The sequence below is a fragment of the Choloepus didactylus genome, chromosome 25 (genome assembly GCF_015220235.1).
Source record: "Choloepus didactylus isolate mChoDid1 chromosome 25, mChoDid1.pri, whole genome shotgun sequence".
NCBI classification, from domain to species: Eukaryota; Metazoa; Chordata; class Mammalia; order Pilosa; family Megalonychidae; genus Choloepus; species Choloepus didactylus.
This window is the reverse complement of record NC_051331.1, coordinates 2,207,803-2,231,116: the sequence shown is the minus strand read 5'-3', so window position 1 is coordinate 2,231,116 and position 23,314 is coordinate 2,207,803. Positions and strand designations below refer to the sequence as shown.

At 57.3% G+C, this 23,314-nt stretch overlaps 2 protein-coding genes across 6 annotated transcripts; one reads left to right on the top strand and one right to left on the bottom strand.

The window, feature by feature from the left end:
• Positions 1 to 1,222: 1,222 nt before the first annotated feature.
• ANO8 (anoctamin 8) lies at positions 1,223 to 10,815 on the bottom strand. Of its 2 annotated transcripts, none has more exons than XM_037818368.1 (18): positions 10,657 to 10,815; positions 9,871 to 9,981; positions 9,649 to 9,781; positions 9,392 to 9,530; positions 9,225 to 9,321; positions 8,084 to 8,200; positions 7,863 to 7,990; positions 7,609 to 7,770; positions 7,288 to 7,440; positions 7,081 to 7,207; positions 6,932 to 6,987; positions 6,778 to 6,852; positions 5,451 to 6,239; positions 4,794 to 4,985; positions 4,573 to 4,704; positions 4,380 to 4,490; positions 2,475 to 3,138; positions 1,223 to 1,805 (listed from the first exon to the last, which is right to left on the bottom strand). In XM_037818368.1, the coding sequence occupies exons 1-18, from the start codon at positions 10,760 to 10,762 to the stop codon at positions 1,456 to 1,458; spliced, it is 3,642 nt and encodes a 1,213-aa protein (XP_037674296.1). In that variant the 5' UTR covers positions 10,763 to 10,815; the 3' UTR covers positions 1,223 to 1,455. The 2 variants fall into 2 exon arrangements, 1 of the variants encoding a protein (XP_037674296.1); XR_005214188.1 differs by having other exon boundaries at positions 1,666 to 1,805; positions 1,969 to 3,138; positions 10,657 to 10,812.
• A 1,419-nt stretch (positions 10,816 to 12,234) lies between these two features.
• GTPBP3 (GTP binding protein 3, mitochondrial) lies at positions 12,235 to 16,020 on the top strand. Of its 4 annotated transcripts, none has more exons than XM_037818220.1 (9): positions 12,236 to 12,649; positions 13,008 to 13,255; positions 13,359 to 13,445; positions 13,563 to 13,765; positions 13,923 to 13,995; positions 14,083 to 14,199; positions 14,386 to 14,551; positions 14,814 to 15,092; positions 15,265 to 16,020. In XM_037818220.1, exons 1-9 carry the CDS (start codon positions 12,597 to 12,599, stop codon positions 15,488 to 15,490), a joined length of 1,452 nt encoding a protein of 483 aa, XP_037674148.1. In that variant the 5' UTR covers positions 12,236 to 12,596; the 3' UTR covers positions 15,491 to 16,020. The 4 variants fall into 4 exon arrangements, with proteins under 4 accessions (XP_037674146.1, XP_037674148.1, XP_037674147.1 ...); XM_037818219.1 differs by having other exon boundaries at positions 12,239 to 12,649; positions 14,083 to 14,226; XM_037818218.1 differs by having other exon boundaries at positions 12,235 to 12,649; positions 13,923 to 14,226.
• Positions 16,021 to 23,314: the final 7,294 nt, after the last annotated feature.

Genomic DNA, 23,314 nt, shown 5'->3' with positions numbered 1-23,314 from the left:
TCGCCTCGCCCGCATTCACCACCCGAGGAACGTCCACGGGGCCAGGGACGGGGCCATGGTCGGAGCCATTTGCAGGCCGCCCGCCGCCAGCCGCCCAGAGACACCCCAACCACGCGGCTGTGTCATCTGGGGCAGGGGGTCGCCCGGCCCTTAGAGCCACTCCCTGGTCCCCTCAGCCGCCTGGGCTGGGTTTGGGGCTGGGCTTGGGGCCGCAGATGGAGATGGAGAGGCCATTTCTCTCCTTGCGAGCCCTGGAGTGGGGACTGCCGCTGTGGAAGGGTCGGCTCACAGCCCTACGGGCAACACCGGGCTGGGGGGCCCCTGCACCAGAGCATCCCCAAAGAAGGCCCCACTGCAGGGCTGTTGAGGGTGGGTGGGGGGTGCCAGGGCCCCCCAGGCTTGGATGGGCAGGTGTCTGGCCTCGCTGCAGTAGCCACACAGTGGCCACTCTGGGCACAGGATTGTGGGTCCCTGCCGTCACCAGAAGGGTCATGGATCCCCCTCCCTGGGTCTGTACCACCCGACAATGGGCCCCTTCACCGGGTGTGGGTGACGGAGGAGATGGGGATGTCGTCTTCCACCCCTCCCTGTGGCTGCTGGGCCACTGCAGCCCCCGGCTCTGCCCCTCCCTGCCCTGTGGCCTGCAGGCCCCTGCTGTCTCTGCTCTCCCACGTGCCTGTGTCCTCCCCAAGCTGCTGTCACCTCCCCCAGCGGACTACTTCCTTTCCACGGTCCCCAGGAAGCACCCCTTCCTCCAGGCAGCCTGCCGCCCCCACCCCAGCCCCATGACAGCACCATCCTCTCCCTGCCAGTGCTCCGAGGGCACTGGCCATGCAGCCACCAGGGCCTTTTCCTTTTCCTGCCCCCAGTTCTCCCCCAGATGGCAGCCTGGGAGGCAGGGGTGCCGGAAGGGGCCACCAGCTCTCTAGAGCACCCCCTGCACCCCAGAGAGGACCAGCCACGCCCGGAAAGCCGAGGCAGGCCCTGGTGCCATGACCGCCACCTCGTTTCAGCAGTTTGGGATTTCTTCCTTTGTCTAGAAAGCTAAGCCCAGCAGCGGCTGCAGCAGCCCCCATGTCCACAGCAGCCCTCGAGGTGGCCAGGCCTGGAGTTTTCCACCCATGGCCCCGAGACCCAGTTCTCGGGAGGAGGCCCGTGGGGGTGGCCTGAGCCCTGCTGGGAGGGGCCCCACATCCTCACACAGCTCCGATCTCAGGCACTGTTGAAATATACTTTTTATTGCATTTCTGCCGTTTTACAAAAATATGACAAAATAAATTAAAAACAAATAAATAATTGCCTGCTCTGTGGGTGAGTGGGTTTCCTGTTGGTTTTCCCTTTTGGGCTCTCTTTTCGTCCCCCCCCGCTCCCGGCCAAAAGGAGCATGGCAGATGGGTTGGCCCCGGGGCCCGTTGGCAACCCACAGCGGTGCCAGAGGGCAGTGGGCGGCGGGTGCTAGTGCCACGCGCTGGGCCAGCACACGGCCTGTGGGCTGGGGCTGGGGCTGGGTGCGGGGGGCTCGCAGGCGGGCGGCGGGAGGCTGTAGAAGCTGGGGCCCCCAGGCAGGGGCTGGGGGGCGGGTGGGGGCCCAGCCTGGGCACAGGGTGGGCACTCGGCGGCAGCAGCGGGGGCCGGGCGGGGGGCGCCACCCTCTCCCCCACAGCCCCACGGCCCATCCCACTGCCAGCAGCCGGCGGGCGGCGTCGGGGGCGGGTGCCGCGGTGCAGGCGGCGGTGTCGGGGGTGCCGGGCTCCGGCTGCGGCGGGTGTGGAGGCCAGGGGCGCCCACAGGGGCCGGCGCTGTCCCTGCGGGGCGAGAGGGACCGTTCCGGGGGTGCCGCCAGACCCCGCGCTGCCCACTCTCCCTCCCGAGCTGCCAGGCACAAGGAAGGCCTTATTGCTTCTGATCAGAGGCTGGGGTGGGGGTGGGGTGGGCCGGTGCCTAAGGAAGTCCCTCCTGACATCTGACCTAAGTCCCTGCTGCTGCAGCTGCCACCTCTCGGCTCAGTGGGCTGCGGGACCCCCGCTGGGCTGGGGTGGGAAGAGGGAGGAGGCCTCCACCTCCGTGCAGCACAAATGTGGGTGCAGCCAAGCCCCCCAGGGTGCGGCTCCTCGGAACGCTGGCTGCAGGGCGGGGATTTGCATAGAGGCCTGGGGGGTCTGGTCCCCCCAGAGTGAGCTGGGTGTGGGGTCTAGTGGGGGAAAGGTGGGCTAGACGCCTCCCCCAGGCACTGGAGCATGGTGGGGTGTTCTCCCCTGGAAGGGCACTGGGGCGGGGGGCTTTGGCACCCCTCTCTGGGGGAGAGGGGGTTGAGGCATGCTGCCCTGGACTCTGTGCAAGCCAGGGAGACTGAGGGGGGCTCTCGCCGTGCCCCATCCTCCCGGCCTCTCTCCCTGGCTCCCCAGCCCTGGCCACCGCTCCCCCAGCACCAAAGCCGGGGCCGGCGTCCCCAGCCCCGAGTTAAAGCTTATGACCTGCGCCTTCCCCTTCGGGCCGGGGAGCGTCCGGCTCCTCAGCTGCGGCCTCGTCTGGCGGCCCACTCCGCAGGGCCCGGCCGCTGCCGCCGGGGGGCCCGTCCTGCCGGGCCTGCCCGCCCGCCCCGTTGGTCCCGGCCTCGGCCCGGGCCCCGCCAAAGGGGAAGAGCTTGCCGGCGTGGAAGGCCTTGGGCGGCGAGTGGCTGCGTTCGGGGTCCCGCCGGGTCTCGGGCGACTTGAGGAACTTGAAGCTGAGGAAGGCCGGCAGGCGCGTGTCGCCGCCCGGGGGCGACTGGGCCGGGGGCGGCCGGGCCGCGGGGCCAGCGCTGGCGGCCGGTGAGGTGGCGGCCGCGGAGGACAGGAACTTGCCCTGCAGCGGGATGATCTGCTTCAGCTTGAGCACGTTGTTGGGCGCCAGCAGCGACCCTGGGCGCTTGGGCCGCTCGGCGACACCGGGACCGCCCGCCCCGCCGCCCTTGGCCTTGGCCGCGGCCTTCTCGGGGGCCGCAGGGTCCAGCCCGGGGCCCTCGGCCCGCGCTTCATCCCGGCCGCAGGCCTCGCGCTCCCGCCGGGCGTGGTGGTCCGCGTGGCGCTGGCGCTCCTCCTCCTCCCGCCGCCGCCGCTGCTGCTGCTGGAAGTGGTGCTGGGCCTGGCGCTCGTGCTTCTGCAGGGCCACCGGAGGCTGCAGCACTTACGGGGCACCACCGGGACCCCAGACCCCCCGCAACGCTTCTGGGGAAGTGGGGGATCTAAGGGCCTACTGTGCGCCTGCGGCACCTCCGACCCACAGTGGGGGCTTTCGAGGAAGGGGGGATTAAGCACTTATTGAGTACCGAGGCCCTGGACCCACAGTGGTGCTTTCTGGGAAGTGGGGGACAGTTAAGCACTGAGTGGACGCCAACTGAATGCCTGGACCCACACCTGGCACTTTCTATGGAAGTAGGGAGTTTTAAGCACTTATTGGGCACCAGCTGAATGCCTGGACCCCACCGGACACTTTTTATGGAAGTAGAGAGTTTTAAGCACTTACTGGGCACCAACTGAATCCCTGGACCCACACCAGGCACTTTATATGGAAATAGGGAGTTTTAAAACTTATTGGGCACCAGCCGAATCCCTGGACCCATAATGGGTGCTTTCTGGAAGTGGAGAGTTTTAAGCACTTATTGGATACCAACTGAATCCTTTGACTACACCAGGGGCTTTCTACAGAAGGGAGAAAGAGATTAAAGCATTTCTTGGGCATCAGCCGAGTCCCTGGACACACACCTTCTGTGGAAGTGGGGAGTTTTAAGCACTTATTGGGCACCAACTGTATCCCTGGATCTCACTGACTGCCTTCAGGGGATTGAGATGGGCAGGAATTCACTAGCCACTGATTCTGATTCCATGTACCAGAATTGAGATTGGGAGAGAGCAAACACCCTTGGGAACTGGGCGAGAGCAAACACCCGGTCCCTTGCTTTCCGGAGAACTGGCGAGTGACCGAGAGGACCAGGTCCACGCCATCCAGGGAGGCAGCCAGTAGCCATGTGTGACTTTGTCCATTTAAATTTAGACCAATTAAACTAAGATAAAATAAAAATGCAGGTGCTTGACCGCACTAGCCACATTTCAAGGGCTCATTTACCACACGTAGCTGAGGGCTACTGAGTAGACAGCGCAGACGCAAAACGTGTCCATCACTGTGGAAAGTTCTGTGGGAGGGGGCCGGCAAGCTCTGAGGAACAAGGCCAGTTCACCATCAGGGGAGCCCAAGAATTCCAGAAGTTTCCAGACACGTTTGGCACAGTAATAATTACACCAAGCCCTGTATCCTCTGCGCATTGGCCCTTGCCACCATTCTCCATTCAGGAGAAGCCCCCTGAGCAGACGGGGAAACCGAGGCCCGCCCAGCCCGCGTACCTTGAAGGCCTCCCGACGCTGGTACTCGAGCTTGGCCATCTCCTCAGCCACCCAGCCAGGGATGTCAGGGATCGCCCCGTGGAGGAGGTACTTGAGCAGTAGGGCGAAATGCTAGGCGAGAGGCGAGGCCGCATGCTCAGGGACAGCCCCCCGACCCGGCTCCCCGCCCCCCGGCCCCCCAGCCCGGCCCCACCTCGAGCACCACCACGGACACGATGGCCGCTTCCGGGCCCAGCCAGGGGAAGAGGCGCTGCAGCTGGCCGCATTGGCCGATCAGATAGCAGTTGACCACGATAGCCAAGACACCCATAACTTCCATCGCCTTCTGCAGGGGGTGGCAGGGGGCACGGCCTCAGGCAGGGTCCCGGGCCCCCTCCCCGGCCCCCGGCATCCTCCGGGGCCCGTACCCCCCACCTGCCACTGCCCGATGCTCTCCACGCGCTGCCCGAAGGGCCGCTGCAGCCCCGTGCACAGCTTGAAGGCGTCGCTACGGATCTCGATGAGGTTGTTGACCAGGGCGCACAGCGCGGCCAGGGGGAAGGCGGACGAGAAGAGCACGACGTAGCCGAACTGCACGAACATCTCCTGGTAGTCCTGGAACGTGTCCTGCGGCGGGCGGGGGCTGTGGCCTGTGAGCCGCCTCCCTCAGATCCTCTTCCCCGCACTGACCCGGGGCTTATGCCTGCCTCCCTCAGATTACCCCCAACGGGCCCAGAGCCTCCCCTCGCCCTCCACCTCAGACACGGCAAGCCCAGGGGCCTCCTCCATCTGACTGTGCCTTAGGCTCCTGCCACCACGTTACTGCCCCAAGTGCCTCGCCTCCACCCACAGAGTGTGCACGGCCTCCATCCTCTTCTCCACCCTCAGGCTGGGTGCCACCTCCACCCTCAGACTGCACACCCACTCCCTCTGGTGGCCCCCCACTACCCTCAGGCTGTCTGCTGCCTCCGTCTTCAGGCTGTGTACCCCTCATCTCTGCCCTCAGGCTGTGCCCTGCCTCCACCCTCGGACTGCACCCCGCCCCCTCTGGCAGCCCCTCTGGGGGCCCCTCCGCCCAGCCGCCCTGCACACCTCGTACTTCTTCATGCAGCTCTCCAGCTCGGCCTGGGTCAGCTGGGGCGAGTGCTGCTCCTCGGGCGGGTCGATCCACGACGCGCGGTTCTGCCGCCGCTGCCTCGGGGCCGAGTCGCCGGGCTCCGGCTCCGCGCCCCCGTCGGGCCCCTGGTCGCGGCCCTCGCCCCCCGCCCGGCGCAGCAGGACGGCCGCGGGCTCCCGCTCGGGGCTGCCGGGAGCACCCTCTGCCTCGTCCTCGTCCTCGGCCAGCGTGAACACGCCGGGCTCCAGGCCCTTCTCCACCATCGTGGGGCTCCCCTCCTCCAGGAGGGCCTCCGGGCTCAGGCCGGCCCCCCGCTCGGCGAAGCTGACCTTCTTCAGCCGGAACCCGCCGTCCAGGAGGCCGCCCTCCTCTTCCTCCTCCTCGTCCTCCTCTTCCTCCTCCTCGTCCTCCTCTCCATCCTCGTCCTCCTCCTTGTCCCCCCGCGGCCCGTCCCCGGCCTCCCCGCCTTCCCCTGCCGGCCGCCGCTCCACCAGCGCCTCCTCCTCCTCCTCGGGCGCCCCGCAGCCCCCGCTGAGGCACTTGCGGTCGCCCCCACCGACACCGCCGGACCCCTCGTCGGCCTGGGGCTCCAGGCGGCGGGCCGCAGGGCGCCGCAGGGTCAGCAGGCCCAGCAAGTCGCGGCCCAGCTCCCAGACAGCGCCCAGGCCCAGCTCGCCGCGGCCCAGCCGCCGGTACAGGTGCGGCTGCAGCACCTCCCGCAGGTTCTGGAGGAACTGGCGCGTGATCAGAAGGGTGGCCAGCATCTGGGGGCGAAGGGGGGTGCAGAGACGCCACGTGGGGGGCAGGCAGGGCCCGGGGCGCTCCTGCACCCTCACCCAAGGCTTCAGCCAGCCCAGGGCCTCCTCGCCTCCATCCAGCGCTGTCTCCCCTCTCCGCCCTCAAGCCCGCGGAGCCCTCCAGCCCAGTGGTGCGGCCCCCACCGGCCACAGCCAGGCCCCAGGACCCCCGCCCGCCCGTACTTTGGCCCAGGCCACGCGCAGAAGGCCCCGGAGGGAGAGGAGGAGCAGGCAGAACCGCAGGGCCGCGAGCGGGACCAGCACCGCCCGCAGCTGCCGCTCGAGGCTCTGGGACAGGGACAGGACGAGCAGGAGCTGTGGAGGGACCGACGGACAGGCAGACAGACAGATGGGAGATGACAGGCGCAGAGAGAGGACGGACACAGACGGACACACAGAGAGGAGAGAAGGATGGAGGAGGGGAGGGAGGGGCTGGTGAGCCCATGGACCCCTTGGGCCGGGGCCGAACCCCGCTGGCTGCCGTGGGGCTTGGCCAGACACTCACCTCCTTCAGACGCTCCATGTCCTTGAGGTAGAAGCCGATGTAGAAGAGGCTCAGGTACGAGTTGACAAACTGGAACTGCGGGAAGGGGGATGGTCACTCAGAAGGTCCCGCCCGGGAACCCGGGCCCCCCACCCACCCACAGGCCCCCACTCACCAGGACAACTTTGATGATAAGGTGCTTCTCGTAGGCGCTCTCCAGCCGGTAATTCTCTAGGGGCCAAGGGAGCGGGTGAGGGGGTGGCCCCGACCCCCTGCAGGCAGCGGGAGCCCCTTGGGGCAGGGCCCACCCCCCACGGGCCGTACCCATGTCATTCAGCCAGATGGCGAGCTTTTTATAGCCCTCGGCGCTGGCACTGACCAACAGGGCCAGCACGATCTTGGGCAGGAAGCGGGTGAGCCGCGGCAGCCCTTTCACACTCAGCACCAGCTCCTGCGGGGATCAGGGGGTTCTCGAGTCACCCCGGGGCCAGGGCTGAGCTCCGGGGATGGGGTGCGGGACCAGGGACTCACCTGCAGCTGGAAGCAGCCAAGCATGAGCAGGAAGACGCAGGTGAGGGACGCTAGGCACAGCGGCAGGCTCACGAGCAGCTGGAACAGCAGCCGCTTCCAGGGCGGGTAGTAGAACTCCTCGGCCCGCGTGATGGGGCTGATGCGCCGGACGCCCTGGCAGAGGGCAGGGGCCGCCCCGTGTGAGGCCGGAGGGGCTGCGGCCAACCGCCCACCTCCCAGCCCCCCAAAAGCCTCTGCTCTTGGAGCACCCCCCACTCCCCAGCATGCTCTCTCTCTCCATCATCCCATTCTCTGCATCTGTGGATACAGAACCCGACTGACCCTGAACTGGGGCCTTGGCTCCTCCACGGCCTCCCCCGGTGAGTCCAGCGTCCCCCATTTGTAGGCCAGCTCCGCCCCCCTCCGTTTCCATTCCTCAAGGAACAGCGTGGACCAGACCACGTTGAAGAGTGCAAAGACCACGCAGGATACGTCCCGACTTGTCTGTGGGTGGTGGAGGGAGTTCCAAGCTATGGCCCAGGGTGGAGGGTGGTTCAGCATCCCCCCGGGTCCCTGCCTGGCCCCCCACTCAGCACCTGATCGGCCTCCGTGAACGTGTAGAGGACGGAGCCAAACACGGCCGGGTACACCATGGCCGACGTGTAGAAGCCCAGCCAGGCAAAGTACATGGCAATCTTCACCCCAAAGTAGTCGCAGATCTCATCTGCCGGCAGGGACGGGGTCCTGGGGTCAGCCCCGCCAGCCCTGACCACCCCCCACATCCCCAGAGCCCACCCATCCCCGGGCCCGGCCGCACCGAGAGGCTGGTTCTCACACACGGCCTGTACCCACGACTTCATGAGGCGGTTCAGGATGCGCTGCTCGTGCACCGGGAACACCTGCTGGATGATGCCGCGGGCTGCCAGCTCGGGGACTGTGGGGACAGGAGCGCCAGTGACCTCCGCCCCCCACCCGCCAGCCCCGCTGGGCCGAAACCCAAGTCACAGCCTCTCGCCTGCTCCTAAACCTGCAGAGGCTCCTCCGGGGTGGGGATTCCGGGTGGACGGAATATCCGATCCTCCTGCAGAACTTGGGAGCTGCGGGGGTGGCCGGCGGGGAAGGGGGCAGAGACATGGCAAGTGGGGTCTGGGCGGGGAACCCTTTTCTGTCTTTTAAATAAACCTATGTGGCAATTTTCAGATGTCTTCGTTTGTCCCAGAGTGTCTGGCGTGGGAAGGTGACCTTGAAAGTGGATGGTTTTCTGGAGAGGAAATAGGCCCGCACCCGCCACGTGGGACCGGGGCGCTGTCCGCGGTCCTGCTCCGACCTCCCGCAACCCAGCATGGGAGTCGTAGGGACCCGCCTCCCAGGGAACACGCCCCACCCCTTGGCAAAGGCCCCGCCCAACCCCTCGAGCCCCTGAGTGGTTGGTAATAGGCCCCGCCCAACTCCTCTCTAGCCTCTGAGTGGCTGGTCCTGGGACCCGCCCCCTTGGCAAAGGCAATGCCGCTCTGGCTCATTGGCTGTCCTGTCCTCAGGCACCACCCAATATCTATGGAGCTCCTGAGTGGTTGGTGGTAGGCCCCGCCCAAATCTTCTCTAGCCCCTGAGTGGTTGACTCTGGGCCCCACCCAATTCCTTGTTGGCCCCTGAGTGGCTGGTCCTAGGCCCCACCCCCTTAGTGAAGGTCCCACCCAACTCCTCTCTAACCCCTGAATGGTTGATTCTGGGCCCCACCCAATTCCTCGCTGGCTCCTAAGTAGTTGGGTCTAGGCCCCGCCCCTCAGCAAGGGCAACACCCCTCTGGCTCATTTGTGACCTGAGCTCAGGCCCCGCCCAACTCCTCTCCAGCCCCTGAGTGGTTGGCTTTCGGCCCCGCCCTTCATCCCCATAGGCTACTCCTCTAAGAGCCGCACCCAACCTCCCATCCCGGATTGGAGAACGGCCACGCAGCTCACTGATTGGCTGGTCCTCCAGGAAGCGCACGTTGTGCAGCGCCTCGCCCTGCTTGGCGCGCAGGTTCTGCAGCCAGAACCGGATGATGCTCTGGCGCTCCTGCGGGGACAGAGGCCGTGAGCCGGGCAGCTGCGGCGGGGCGGGGCCCGGCGGGCGGGGCGGGGCGCACCTGGGAGGTGAAGAAGCGCAGCTCACTCTCCACGTTCTCGTAGATGAAGTCCTCCTCGCACGAGAAGCCGCGGGTGCCGCCGCCGAACTCGGCCTTCACCGCCTTGCGCAGACCCAGCTCGTCGGCCCCTCGGAGCAGGCTGCGGGGAGGGGAGCGGCGGGGAGGGCGTCAGCACCCTGGCGGTCGCCTGGGACCGAGGCAGGGCGCCGGGGAGCCAGGTGGTGGGGCCCGGGAGCGGCCAGCACCCGGGGACTCGCCTCTCGTAAGTGGCGGTGACGAAGAAGGCGTAGGCGCGCGTGTGGCGGTGGTGGCGGACTTGCACGATGAGCTCGGGGATGCCCACGCGGATGTGGTTCAGCAGCCACAGCAGCGTGTGGTCATCGGTGGTGTCTGGCAAGGGGCACGGGGACCAGTGGCTCTCGCCGCGAGGGGGCCCGAGCACGCTCCCCTCGGGGCACCGGGTGGGACGGCGCACGTACCTGGGAAGGTCATCAGCACGTCGCAGTTCTCCGTGGGCACCGTCTTCATCCACGCCTTGTGAGACACCAGATAACGACCCGCCTGCAGGAGCCGCTTCCCGAAAAGCTTATCTGGGGGGGGGCGGCCAGGCCGGGGTCAGACGGCTCCGGGACCCCAGACTCCGGCCTGCAGCCTGGGTCCTTTCGATTCCCCCCGCGCCTGCCCCCTCCCACACCCGCCAGGACTCCCCAGCACTGTCGGCCTGGCCTTCCAAGGCCCCGCCAGCTCGGCCTCCAGAGCCACAACAGATGGGGCGCTCACTCGCAGCCCCGAACCTGCTTGGCCACCTTATGTCGGCGCAGTCCCGTGTGCCGGGCGCGGCCCTCACCCCCACTACACAGGTGAGGAAACTGAGGCCCAGAGACGTTAAGTCACTTGCCCAAGGTCACACAGCCGGGCTGGCATTCGAAGCCCGGACCGCGTGATTCGGTATCCGCCGCGGAGAGGACCTACCGAGCTCACCGCTGCCCGGTCGCGACCCGGCACCAGCGGGCACCGCGGGGCTCGGCCCCCCAGCTCGGGCTCCGGCGCGGAGGGGCGTGTCCGCATCTCGGTGCCGGGACCCCCTGCTCGCCGCAGGGTCCCACCCCGCCCGCCGAGCCCTGCAGCCGCAGTGCCGGGACGGGCGGCCCCGGGGCCCGACTCCAGGTCCGGGACGGCGGCCCCTGGCCCCCTCCCCGGTGCGGCCGCGGAGCGCAGCCCGCGCACCTGCCAGCCCCGCCGGGGTCCGGCCGCCGCACACATACCCAGAACTCCGGCCGCCGGGGCTGCGGGCTCGCCCTCGGGAGGGGGCCGCTTGCCGCGCTCGCCCTCCAGGGACGCGCCCCCGGCGCCGGAGGCGGCGTCGGCCATGGCGAGGGCCCGGGCAGGGCAGGAGCCGCGGGCGCCGGGGGGCCGCCGCCGAGCGCGCCGGAGCAGGAGACAAAAGGCCGCGCCCGCCCGCGCCGGCCGCCGTCCCCCGCGCGCCCCGGGCGCCGCTTCTCGTCCCCGCCCGCGCCGAACCTCGATTCTCCGGCGCGGGCCCGCGCGCGGCGCCCTCTGGTTCTCGTCCCCGCCCGTGTTGTTTTCCCGGTTCCCTTCTCGCCCGCCCACCTCGGGCCGGATCCTCCGCCTGTGCCAACCCCGGAGCCCAGAGGCGCGGTTTGCAATCTGGGACGGGCCGAGATTTGGCTGCAGGTGGACGCGGGACGCGGGAACGACATGGAGAACCTGTCTAGCAGAGATGCAAACAGAGCAAATCCGGCCCCAGGGCCTTTGCACAGCCCGTCCCGGCTGCCCGGGGCCCCCTTCACCCCCTCCTCTCCCAGGTACCCCACTCCCTTCAGGATGTAACCTTGGAGGGGACCCCAGTAGAAATGCCAGATTTAGCAAATGAAAATACAGGCCGCCAGTTAAGTTTAAATTTCAGATAAAGGAATGAATTTTTTTTTTTTTTGCATGCCCGAAATATTGCATGGGACCCAAGTATATTAAAAAAAAAAAAAGTTATTTCTTGTTTCTCTAAAGTCAAATTTAACCCTCGACTCCTCAGACATCAGATTGGAAGCCAAGCCAAAGTAGGGCCCTGGGTCTGGTTTTCAGTGCCCGGCACACAGTAGGCGCTTCATGTATACTTGCGACGGATGGAACAACTCGGAGACAGCGAATGTCACGGTTCGTCCCTATTTTTACAGCTGGAAAAGTCGAAGGTGGGGGGCGGGATTCGAACTCGAGCCGCTCTGAGCGGACCCCTCCCAGGGCACAGCCGCGCCGCCCGCCCGCCCCGCTCGAGAACCAGAGAGCTGACCGTGCGAACCAGCTTGAGACCCCGCCCCGGCCGGCGCCCGGAATTCCACCCTCAGCGCTTTATCCCGCGGTCCCGGCGCTGTCCTGGGTTAACCCGAATGCAATCTCCAGGGCTCCCCTTTCAGGCGCTTGAGGAGCCAAGGGACCAGACACCGCTTTGCAAGGTTCGGGACGGAGCCAGAGAGAGGGCCAGGGAAACCTCCAGGAAAGCTTCCTGGAGGAGGTGACATTGGATCCAGGTCTTGAGGATGAGTTTATCAAATGAGGAAGGGCGTCCGAGGCTAGGCAACGACCGGAGGGAAAGCTGGGGAGGGGCGAGGAAGAAGGCAAGTAGGATGCAGAAAACAGACAGACGGACGGACAGACCGATGCATGGATGAATGAAGCCTGGGTGGGTGCGTGGACTGGGGTTGGGGGGGGGTGGGGGTAAGTCGGAGTTCTCACCTATGGATTTTATATTATTTTTGCAACTGTCCTGTAAAGATTTAAATTACTTCAAAATAAAAAGTTGAAAAAAGAAAAAAAAAAACCCAAAAGCCCAACTAGTAGAAATTTCTCCAGGGTTTTGAGCAAGATGTTCCCCAAATTTCCACCTCCAGCCCCTCACTTCTGGGGTCTCGGATCTCGGCCGCAATTAGGGCCCTAAAAAACTCCGGCTCCGGGAGCCGGGGGATGGCCTTTTCGCTGCACGCCCTTGGGGCAGTTCCTTTCCTCTTTAACCTTGAGCCAGCCAATAGAAACGAAGATCTGCAGTCTGAGGGCGGGACGTCTCCAGAGAGGCCCAATGGTGGTTGAGAGTCGCTGAGCGTTTTCCACTCACGCCGCCGAGGGGGCGGGGCCTCCTGCCCGGAGTTGAAGCCGCCCGGCGCGGGCGGGCAGGCGGGCTGCGGGCTGTGAGTCCATGTGGCGGGGTCTGCGGAGCCTGCCCGCCCGGGCGGCACGTGGGCTTTGCAGGTGGGACGGGTGGGGGGGCCTCGGGAGGGTTGTGGCATTGGGGGGTCGGGGGACCTGTGTGCTGTGTGGGCCCCGAACCCGTCCTCAGGGCCTGGGGACCCAGTTCCTGCGGCAGAACCCCGATGGGCGTTCTCTCCAGGCTTCCAAGCCCGAACCGGTGCATCCCCCTGCCGCAGGGCTCCATCTGGGTCACCTTCTGGTCTCAGGGTCCCCAATCTCTCCATCCACCACGTCAGAGTCCCCTATCAGGGCAGACCCTCCAATCTGTCCATCCCCCTGCCGCAGAGCCCTCGGCTCGGACATCTCCCGACCTCCGAGCCCTGGATCTGCCTGCCACTCTGCCCCTCTCCCACCCCAGACCGTCCACGCGCCGGGGCAGCGACGCCCCGACGCCCGGCTCCGGAGCCACCATCTTCGCGCTGAGCTCCGGCCAAGGCCGCTGTGGCGTCGCCGTGATCCGGACTAGCGGTCCCGCCAGCGGAGCCGCCCTCCGGAGCCTTACAGCGTCCGGGGACCTACCCCCGGCCCGCAATGCCCGCTTGCGCCTGCTCAGCGACCCCCGCTCCGGGGAGCCACTGGACCGCGCGCTGGTGCTCTGGTTCCCAGGTGAGGGGCCCCAGCTCCTGAATCTGCTGTGGCTCCCTAGTACCCAATTCTCCCGCTCTCCAAGCCGTGGCCTCCCCTGACTCCCATCCCCTCGCCCAACTAGGTCCTCGGAGCTTCACGGGTGAGGACTGCGCGGAGTTCCACGTGCACGGAGGCCCAGCTGTGGTCAGCAGCGTCCTGCAGGCCCTGGGTGAGTCAAGGGGCCCTGGGTTCCGGGTCTGGCTCGCGTGGAGAGGGCCTGGGAGGGATGGTGTATCCGCTCCCCCACCCCACCCCAGGGATCTCAGGACTGGGGACCTCTCGGCAGGCAGGGTGCCAGGGCTGCGGCCAGCGGAGGCGGGCGAGTTCACGCGGCGGGCGTTCGCCCACGGGAAGCTGAATCTCACCGAGGTGGAGGGGCTGGCGGATCTGATCCACGCGGAGACCGAGGCGCAGCGGCGCCAGGCGCTCAGACAGCTGGACGGGGAGCTGGGCCAACTCTGCCAGGGCTGGGCACAGGCCCTCACCACGGTGAGTTCCGTGGGGGACCCCTCTGCCCCTTCCCTGCTTAGAGACACCTCTCCTGTCTGCGCCCCCAGTCCGGTCCCCTGGGCTGCGTGGGCCTGGGCAGCTGGCAGGAGATGGCCCTGGGGGCTCACACCACCCCCCGGCCCTCCCACCCCGCCAGGCTCTGGCCCACGTGGAGGCATATATCGACTTCGGAGAAGACGACAATCTGGAGGAGGGCGTCCTGGAGCGAGGTGGGGCCTGCCCAGGCCGGGGCGTGGGGCTACCCAAGCTTCTCAACCCCCTAAGTCCCCTTTCTCCCTTCTGCTCCTCCCCCACAGCGGACAACACGGTGCAGGCGCTGCATGTGGCCCTGGGGGAGCATCTGCGAGACGCAAGACGTGGGCAGCGGCTCCGCTCAGGAGCGCATGTGGTGGTTGCGGGACCCCCCAATGCGGGCAAGAGCACCCTGGTGAACCTGCTCAGTGCGTGGGAGGTGGGCCTGGGCAGGCGGGAGAGGAACTGAGTGTCTGGGTGGGTGGAAGCTGCGTCCAGGGAGGGGGGAGGGTGCCTGGGGAAGGGGCTCGCTCACCTCCACGACCCCCTTCCTCTGATCCTCCCCATCCCCCACCCCCCACCCCCAGGCCGGAAGCCTGTATCCATTGTGTCCCCAGAGCCCGGGACTACTCGTGATGTGCTGGAGACCCCCGTAGACCTGGCCGGGTTCCCGGTGTTACTGAGTGACACGGCCGGGCTGCGGGAAGGTGTGGGACCAGTGGAGCAGGAGGGCGTGCGGCGGGCCCGTGAAAGGTGGGCGGCCCGGGTGGCCGGGTGGGGCAGGGCACCTTCCTCTGCTTTTTCTCCCTGCTGCCTTTATTTTTCCTTCTGCCTGAATCAGAAAAGCTGCCGGCCAACTTGAAGTGCGGCTGTTACACATCTGGGGAAGGCAGCCCTTTAAATCTAGCCGCTGACCTTCTGCCCCGCCCCCCCACACGTTTTGCCCCGCCCTGTGCCCTTAAGAGTTCAGCTCAACTCTCAGCTCCCAGCTAAGGTCATTCTCACTCTTCCCCAGGCTGGAGCAGGCTGACCTCATTCTGGCTGTTCTGGATGCTTCTGATCTGGCCTCCCCCTCTAGCCACGACTTCCTGGACAGTGTTGTGGCCCACGTGGGATCCCAAAACACCAATGGGAGCAGCCAGCACCTCCTGCTGGTGCTGAACAAGTCAGACCTACTGCCCCCTGAGGGTCCTGGCCACCATCCTGACTTGCCCCCTCATCTGCTGCTCTCCTGCCTGACTGGAGAGGGGCTGGATGGCCTGCTGGGGGCACTGAGGGACGAGCTGGCTGTAGTGTGAGTCCCCCTCACCCACCCCTGCTGAGTTTAACTTGTAGTTGAGCCACTGGCTTTGGGCACGTGCCTGCTCCTCAAAGCTCTGTTTCTGTATCTGTGAAATGGGTACAACCATCCCCATTTTGCCGTCTTGGAGGGTCAATAGAGAGATCATGTTCTCTGTCTCTTCCAGATGTGGGGACCCATCCACAGGCCCACCGCTCCTGACACGCGCAAGGCACCAGCACCACCTCCAGGCCTGTGTGGATGCCCTGGGCTACTACCAGCAGGCAAAAGATCTGGCCCTGGCGGCTGAAGCACTGCGGGTAGCCCGGGGGCACCTGGCCTGCCTCACAGGGGGAGGGGGCACCGAGGAGCTCTTGGACATCATTTTCCGGGACTTTTGTGTGGGCAAGTGAGGAGCGGTGGGCGCTGGGAACACCGTCTAGGAACGGCCAAAGCTCGGGCCCAGGCAGGATGGATGTCCAGAAGCCTAGGGGGATCTGAGAAACATCTCAGGCCAAGCAGAAATCTCATCCATCCGAGAAAGAGACAGATCCCAAAGCAGAGACGAGAAGCAGCTGCCATCAGGAGTAGTGAGCTCCCCGCTGCTAGTGGCAACCAAGCTGCTGCTCTCCAGAACTCCTTACTGGGACTTGCTGGGGGTTCAGGCCCCAGAGTTGGGCTGAGTAGAGGTCCTTTTGGGTGCCAGATGCTGGGGAAGTCTGAGTGGAGGGGTGAGGAGATCTCAGTTCATTTGTTTGACAGTTTTTAATTTATTTTACAAATACCAAAGGAACGTTAAAAGCTCCAGAGATCCAGAAAAGTTTAAAAGTGGGAATCTCCCTCACTCCCTCCCTAGAGGTCATGGCTTAACATGTACCTTTCCGGAACATTCTCTACATGTTTGCATACTTGTGGATGCACCTATAAAATATTATTAGTCTCTTCTGTTTTGTATGTAAATTTTGTGAGGTATATTGCTCTGCAAATTGTTCCTTTTTTAGTACTATTTTTGAAATTGCTTCTTATATCTTCAAAGCTACCTGAAAAATCCAGGGGCCCCAGTTTACTCTTCATTCATTCATTCATTCATTCACACACTCTCTCAGCAGTCATTTATCAAACACCTACTAGGTGCTGGTATTGAACTTGTTACTTTGTTGAATCTTTGTAACAGTACAGCGAGGTGAGTATTTTGTTCCAGTTTTATAGATGAAGAAATTGGGCTCATTATTCACAATTCCATATATTAGCAAATTCACCTTCTCAGGAAAATGTATTTGTAACCCCCAAATCAATACTAGTGGTGTTTCACAGTCATTTGTGGATGTGTGTACAGATGCAAAAAATTCGAGCCACCTGATGTGCGCGATCTCAGCTGAGGTGGAACAAAGCAACGCTCTGTCTTTTTGTCCCAGCTCTCAGACTCTTCATGTTCTGTTTACTCCCATGGTTTTCGCATTTTTGTGCTTTTTGTTGGTGAGTTTGCTGCTTAAAATGGCCCCTGAGTGTCACGCCGAAGTGTTTCAAAGCACAAGAAGGCTGCAAGTTGCCGCACGGAGAAAATGCGTGTATTAGATAAGCTTCTTTCAGGTGTGAGTTGGAGTTCACCATCAGTGAACACACAATATACATTAAAGAAGGTGTCTAAACAGAAATGCACAAAACACAACGTTATGTATTGACTGATAAAAATGGGGTGACTGGAGGCCCTCAGGAACTTTGCCCTGTCTTTCCCTGTGGGAGCAATTGTGAATTCAGGATTCACTAATTCCGTGTCCACAGAGACTATCGCGAATGATGCAAATCGACAGTAGTGGCTGGCCATCCCTCAGCTTTTTTTTTTTTTAAACCACTTTTTAAATTGTAGACTATAACATATAAACATAGAACTGATAGCTTTCCAAATGAAATTTAACTAAATAGTTAGAGAACAAATTTCAAAGAATATTGTAGGTTACAGTTCTGCAGTTTCAGTTATTTCCTTATTGTGCAATATAACATATATACAAAAGAGGTAATATATTCCAAAGTATGATTTAACAAATAAATATACAGGAAATTTACAAAGTTGTTATTAGTTATAGTGCCATGGTTTCAGCTATTTCCTTATTGTGAAATATATATACAAAAAGGTGAGAGCTTTCAAATTACAACTTAACAAGTAGCTATAGAACAAATTTCAAAAGATGCTATGCATTACAGTTCTACCATTTCAATTCTTTCCTTCTAGCTGTTCTAATACCCCAGCAACCAAGAAAAAGAAAATTATATAGAGATTAGTATTCATCATCCTTTGTCTGTTGTTACCCCTTCCTCTCATTTAATCACTTTCTTGATCTTCAGGGATGTCTGGGCAGTGACCACCCTAACCTGTTCATGTTGAAAAGGGGTGTCAACATTATGGGAAAAGGGGACACATCTGGTTGATGTTTATGAAGAGGTTATTGCCTCTGAATTTTGGGGCTTAGCTGGCATGGGAGCTCTCTGGAGGATTTAAGTTTCTGAAGAATAAACTTACTGAGTGAAACCTTTCTAGAGTCTCAGATAGGGATCTGGGTACTCTTTAGTGTTTGGGGGACTACTATGGACTTGGGCTTATCATACTGTGGCCATTTGGCTTATCTGGGTGAGGCTTGCATAGGAGTAACCCCCAGGACTGCCTCTTGACTCTATTTGAATTCTCTTAGCCCCTGAAACCTTATTTTGTTGCATTTCTTTTCCCCCTTTTGGTCAAAAAGGCATTCTCAATCTCTTGATGCCAGGTTCAGGCTCATTCCCAGAATCCGTGTCCCATGTCACCAGAGAGACTCACTCACCTGGGGGTCCTGTCCCACATCGGGGGGAGGGTGATGAATTTATTTGCAGATTTAGGCTTAGAGAGAGAAAGTCCACATTTGGGCAACAAAAAAGGTTCTCTGGAGGTGACTCCTGGGCATAATTATAGGTGGGCTTAGCATCCCCTTTACAACCATAAGTTTCACTGAGCAAGCCTCAAGATCAAGGCCCTGACTTATGAAGTAGTAGTGTTCTGGTTTGCTAATGCTGCCGGGATGCAATGCTCCAGAGATGGATTGGCTTTTTTTTTTTTTTTTTTTCCATTTGAATCTAGTTTATTTCACTCAACATGATGTCTTCAACGCTGATCCACATTCAAATACATAATTCAGTGCAGTTAATTACATTTACAGTGTTGTGCTACCATCCCCACTATCCATTACTAAAACTTTTACACCATCCCAAATGGAAACTCTGTAAAATTTAAGCATTTACTCCTCATTCCCTACCCCCACCCGGTCCCCTGTAACCTATATTCTAGATTCTGACTCCATGAGTTTGCTTATTCTAATTCTTTCAAATCAGTGAGGTGAGGTCATACAATATTTGTCCTTTTGTGTCTGGCCCTACTTCACTCAACATGATGTCTTCCAGGTTCATCCATGTTGTCACTTGTTTCAGGATTTCATTCCTTTTAACAGCTGAATACTAGTCCACTGTACAGGTAAATCACACTTTATTCATCCTTGGAGTGAGATTGCTGCCCCATATGGGAATTCTATACTTAACTTTCTGTGTCTTCCACGGTGGCTGTACCATGTTATATTCCCACCAACAATATATGAAGGTTCCTATTTCTCTGCATCCTTGCCAACACTTGTTATTTTCTGTTGTTGGTTTTTTTTTTTTTTAATCATCATTTTATTGAGATATATTCACATACCACGCAGTCATACAAAACAAATTGTACTTTCGATTGTTTACAGTACCATTACATAGTTGTACATTCATCACCTAAATCAATCCCTGACACCTTCATTAGCACACACACAAAAATAACAAGAATAATAATTAGAGTGAAAAAGAGCAATTGAAGTGAAAAAGAACACTGGGTACCTTTGTCTGTTTGTTTCCTTCCCCTACTTTTCTACACATCCATCCATAAACTAGACAAAGTGGAGTGTGGTCCTTATGGCTTTCCCAATCCCACTGTCACCCCTCATAAGCTACACTTTTATACAACTGTCTTCGAGATTCATGGGTTCTGGGTTGTAGTTTAATAGTTTCAGGTATCCACCACCAGCTACCCCAATTCTTTAGAACCTAAAAAAGGTTGTCTAAAGTGTGCGTAAGAGTGCCCACCAGAGTGATCTCTCGGCTCGTTTTGGAATCTCTCTGCCACTGAAGCTTATTTCATTTCCTTTCACATCCCTCTTTTGGTCAAGAAGATGTTCTCCGTCCCACGATGCCGGGTCTACATTCCTCCCCGGGAGTCATATTCCACGTTGCCAGGGAGATTCACTTCCCTGGATGTCTGATCCCACGTAGGGGGGAGGGCAGTGATTTCACCTTTCAAGTTGGCTTAGCCAGAGAGAGAGGGCCACATCTGAGCAACAAAGAGGCATTCAGGAGGAGACTCTTAGGCACAAATACAGGGAGGCCTAGCCTCTCCTTTGCAGCAACCGTCTTCCCAAGGGTAAAACTTATGGTAGAGGGCTCAACCCATCAAACCACCAGTCCCCTATGTCTGTGGTCATGTTAGCAACCATGGAGGTGGGGTAGGCGAATACCCCTGCATTCTCCACAGGCTCCTCAAGGGGGCACTACATCTTTTTTTTTTTTTCCTTGTTTGTCTTTTTTCTTTTTCTTTTTTTTTTTTTAACTTTCCCTTCTTTTTAAAATCAACTGTATGAAAAAAAAAGTTAAAAAGAAAACAAACATACAATAAAAGAACATTTCAAAGAGACCATAACAAGGGAGTAAGAAAAAGACAACTAACCTAAGATAACTGCTTAACTTCCAACATGTTCCTACTTTACCCCAAGAAAGTTACATAATATAGCAACATTTCAGTGAACTTGTTCCTACTACATCCATCAGAAATTAACAGACCATAGTCATTTCTGGGCATCCCCAGAACGTTAAATAGCTTATCTGTTCTTCTTGGATTATTGTTCCCCCTTCCTTAATTGCTCTCTATTGCTAGTTCCCCTACATTCTACATTATAAACCATTTGTTTTACATTTTTCAAAGTTCACATTAGTGGTAGCATATAATATTTCTCTTTTTGTGCCTGGCTTATTTCGCTCAGCATTATGTCTTCAAGGTTCATCCATGTTGTCATATGTTTCACCAGATCGTTCCTTCTTACTGCCGTGTAGTATTCCATCGTGTGTATATACCACATTTTATTTATCCACTCATCTGTTGAAGGACATTTGGGTTGTTTCCATCTCTTGGCAATTGTGAATAATGCTGCTATGAACATTGGCGTGCAGATATCTGTTCGTGTCACTGCTTTCCGATCTTCCGGGTATATACCGAGAAGTGCAATCGCTGGATCGAATGGTAGCTCTATATCTAGTTTTCTAAGGAACTGCCAGACTGACTTCCAGAGTGGCTGAACCATTATACAGTCCCACCAACAATGAATAAGAGTTCCAATTTCTCCACATCCCCTCCAGCATTTGTAGTTTCCTGTTTGTTTAATGGCAGCCATTCTAACCAGTGTTAGATGGTATCTCATTGTGGTCTTAATTTGCATCTCTCTAATAGCTAGTGAAGCTGAACATTTTTTCATGTGTTTCTTGGCCATTTGTATTTCCTCTTCAGAGAACTGTCTTTTCATATCTTTTGCCCAATTATAATTGGGCTGTCTGTACTATTGTCATTGAGTTGTACGATTTCTTTGTATATGCAAGATATCAGTCTTTTGTCAGATACATGGTTTCCAAAAATTTTTTCCCATTGAGTTGGCTGCCTCTTTACCTTGTTGAGAAATTCCTTTGAGGTGCAGAAACTTCTAAGCTTGAGGAGTTCCCATTTATCTATTTTCTCTTTTGTTGCTTGTGCTTTGGGTGTAAAGTCTAGGAAGTGGCCTCCTAATACAAGGTCTTGAAGATGTTTTCCTACATTATCTTCTAGGAGTTTTATGGTACTTTCTTTTATATTGAGATCTTTGGTCCATTTTGAGTTAATTTTTGTGTAGGGGGTGAGGTAGGGGTCCTCTTTCATTCTTTTGGATATGGATATCCAACTCTCCCAGCCGCATTTGTTGAAAAGACCATTATGGCTCAGTTCGGTGACTTTGGGGGCCTTACCAAAGATCAGTCGGCCATAGATCTGAGGGTCTATCTCTGAATTCTCAATTCGATTCCATTGATCTATATGTCTATCTTTGTGCCAGTACCATGCTGTTTTGGCAACTGTGGCTTTATAATAAGCTTCAAAGTCAGGGAGTGTAAGTCCTCCCACTTCGTTTTTCTTTTTTAGAGTGTCTTTAGCAATTCGAGGCATCTTCCCTTTCCAAATAAATTTGATAACTAGCTTTTCCAAGTCTGCAAAGTAGGTTGTTGGAATTTTGATTGGGATTGCATTGAATCTGTAGATGAGTTTGGGTAGAATTGACATCTTAATGACATTTAGCCTTCCTATCCATGAACATGGAATATTTTTCCATCTTTTAAGGTCCCCTTCTATTTCTTTTAGTAGAGTTATGTAGTTTTCTTTGTATAGGTCTTTTACATCTTTGGTTAAGTTGATTCCTAGGTACTTGATTTTTTTAGTTGCTATTGAAAATGGTATCTTTTTCTTGAGTGTCTCTTCAGTTTGTTCATTTCTAGCATATAGAAACATTACTGACTTATGTGCATTAATCTTGTATCCCGCTACTTTGCTAAATTTGTTTATTAGCTCTAGTAGGTGTATCGTTGATTTCTCAGGGTTTTCTAGATATAAGATCATATCATCTGCAAACAATGACAGTTTTACTTCTTCTTTTCCAATTTGGATGCCTTTTATTTCTTTGTCTTGCCGGATTGCCCTGGCTAGCACTTCCAGCACAATGTTGAATAACAGTGGTGACAGCGGGCATCCTTGTCTTGTTCCTGATCTTAGAGGGAAGGCTTTCAGTCTCTCACCATTGAGTACTATGCTGGCTGTGGGTTTTTCATATATGCTCTTTATCATGTTGAGGAAGTTTCCTTCAATTCCTACCTTTTGAAGTGTTTTTATCAAAAAGGGATGTTGGATTTTGTCAAATGCTTTTTCAGCATCTATTGAGATGATCAATTGATTTTTCCCTTTCGAGTTTTTAATGTGTTGTAATACATTGATTGTTTTTCTTATGTTGAACCATCCTTGCATGCCTGGAATGAACCCCACTTGGTCATGGTGTATGATTTTTTTAATGTGTCCTTTGGATTCGATTTGCAAGTATTTTGTTGAGGATTTTTGCATCTATATTCATTAGGGAGATTGGCCGGTAGTTTTCCTTTTTTGTAGCATCTTTGCCTGGTTTTGGTATTAGATTGATGTTAGCGTCATAAAATGAGTTAGGTAGTGTTCCATTTTCTTCAATGTTTTGAAAGAGTTTGAGTAAGATTGGTGTCAGTTCTTTCTGGAAAGTTTGGTAGAATTCCCCTGTGAAGCCATCTGGCCCTGGGCATTTATTTGTGGGAAGATTTTTGATGACTGATTGGATCTCTTTGCTTGTGATGGGTTGGTTGAGGTCTTCTATTTCTTCTCTGGTCAGTCTAGGTTGTTCATATGTTTCCAGGAAATTGTCCATTTCTTCTACATTATCCAGTTTGTTGCCATACAGTTGTTCATAATATCCTCTTATAATTTTTTTAATTTCTTCAGGATCTGCAGTTATGCCACCTTTTTCATTCATTATTTTGTTTATATGGGTCTTCTCTCTTTTTGATTTTGTCAGTCTAGCTAGGGGCTTGTCAATCTTGTTGATCTTCTCAAAGAACCAACTTTGGTGATAGTTATCCTCTCTATTGTTTTTTTGTTCTCTATGTCATTTATTTCTGCTTTAATCCTTGTTATTTCTTTTCTTCTACTTGGTTTAGGATTGGTTTGCTGTTCATTTTCTAGCTTCTTCAGTTGATCCATTAGTTCTTTGATTTTGGCTCTTTCTTCCTTTTTAATATATGCGTTTAGTGCTATAAATTTCCCCCTTAGCACTGCTTTTGCTGCATCCCATAGGTTTTGGTATGTTGTGTTCTCATTTTCATTCGTCTCTATATATTTAGCAATTTCTCTTGCTATTTCTTCTTTAATCCACTGATTGTTTAGGAGTGTGTTGTTTAACCTCCAGGTATTTGTGAATTTTCTAAGTCTCTGATGGTTATTGACTTCTAATTGTATTCCATTGTGGTCAGAGAATGTGCTTTGAATAATTTCAATCTTTTTAAATTTATTGAGGCTTGTTTTATGTCCCAGCATATGATCT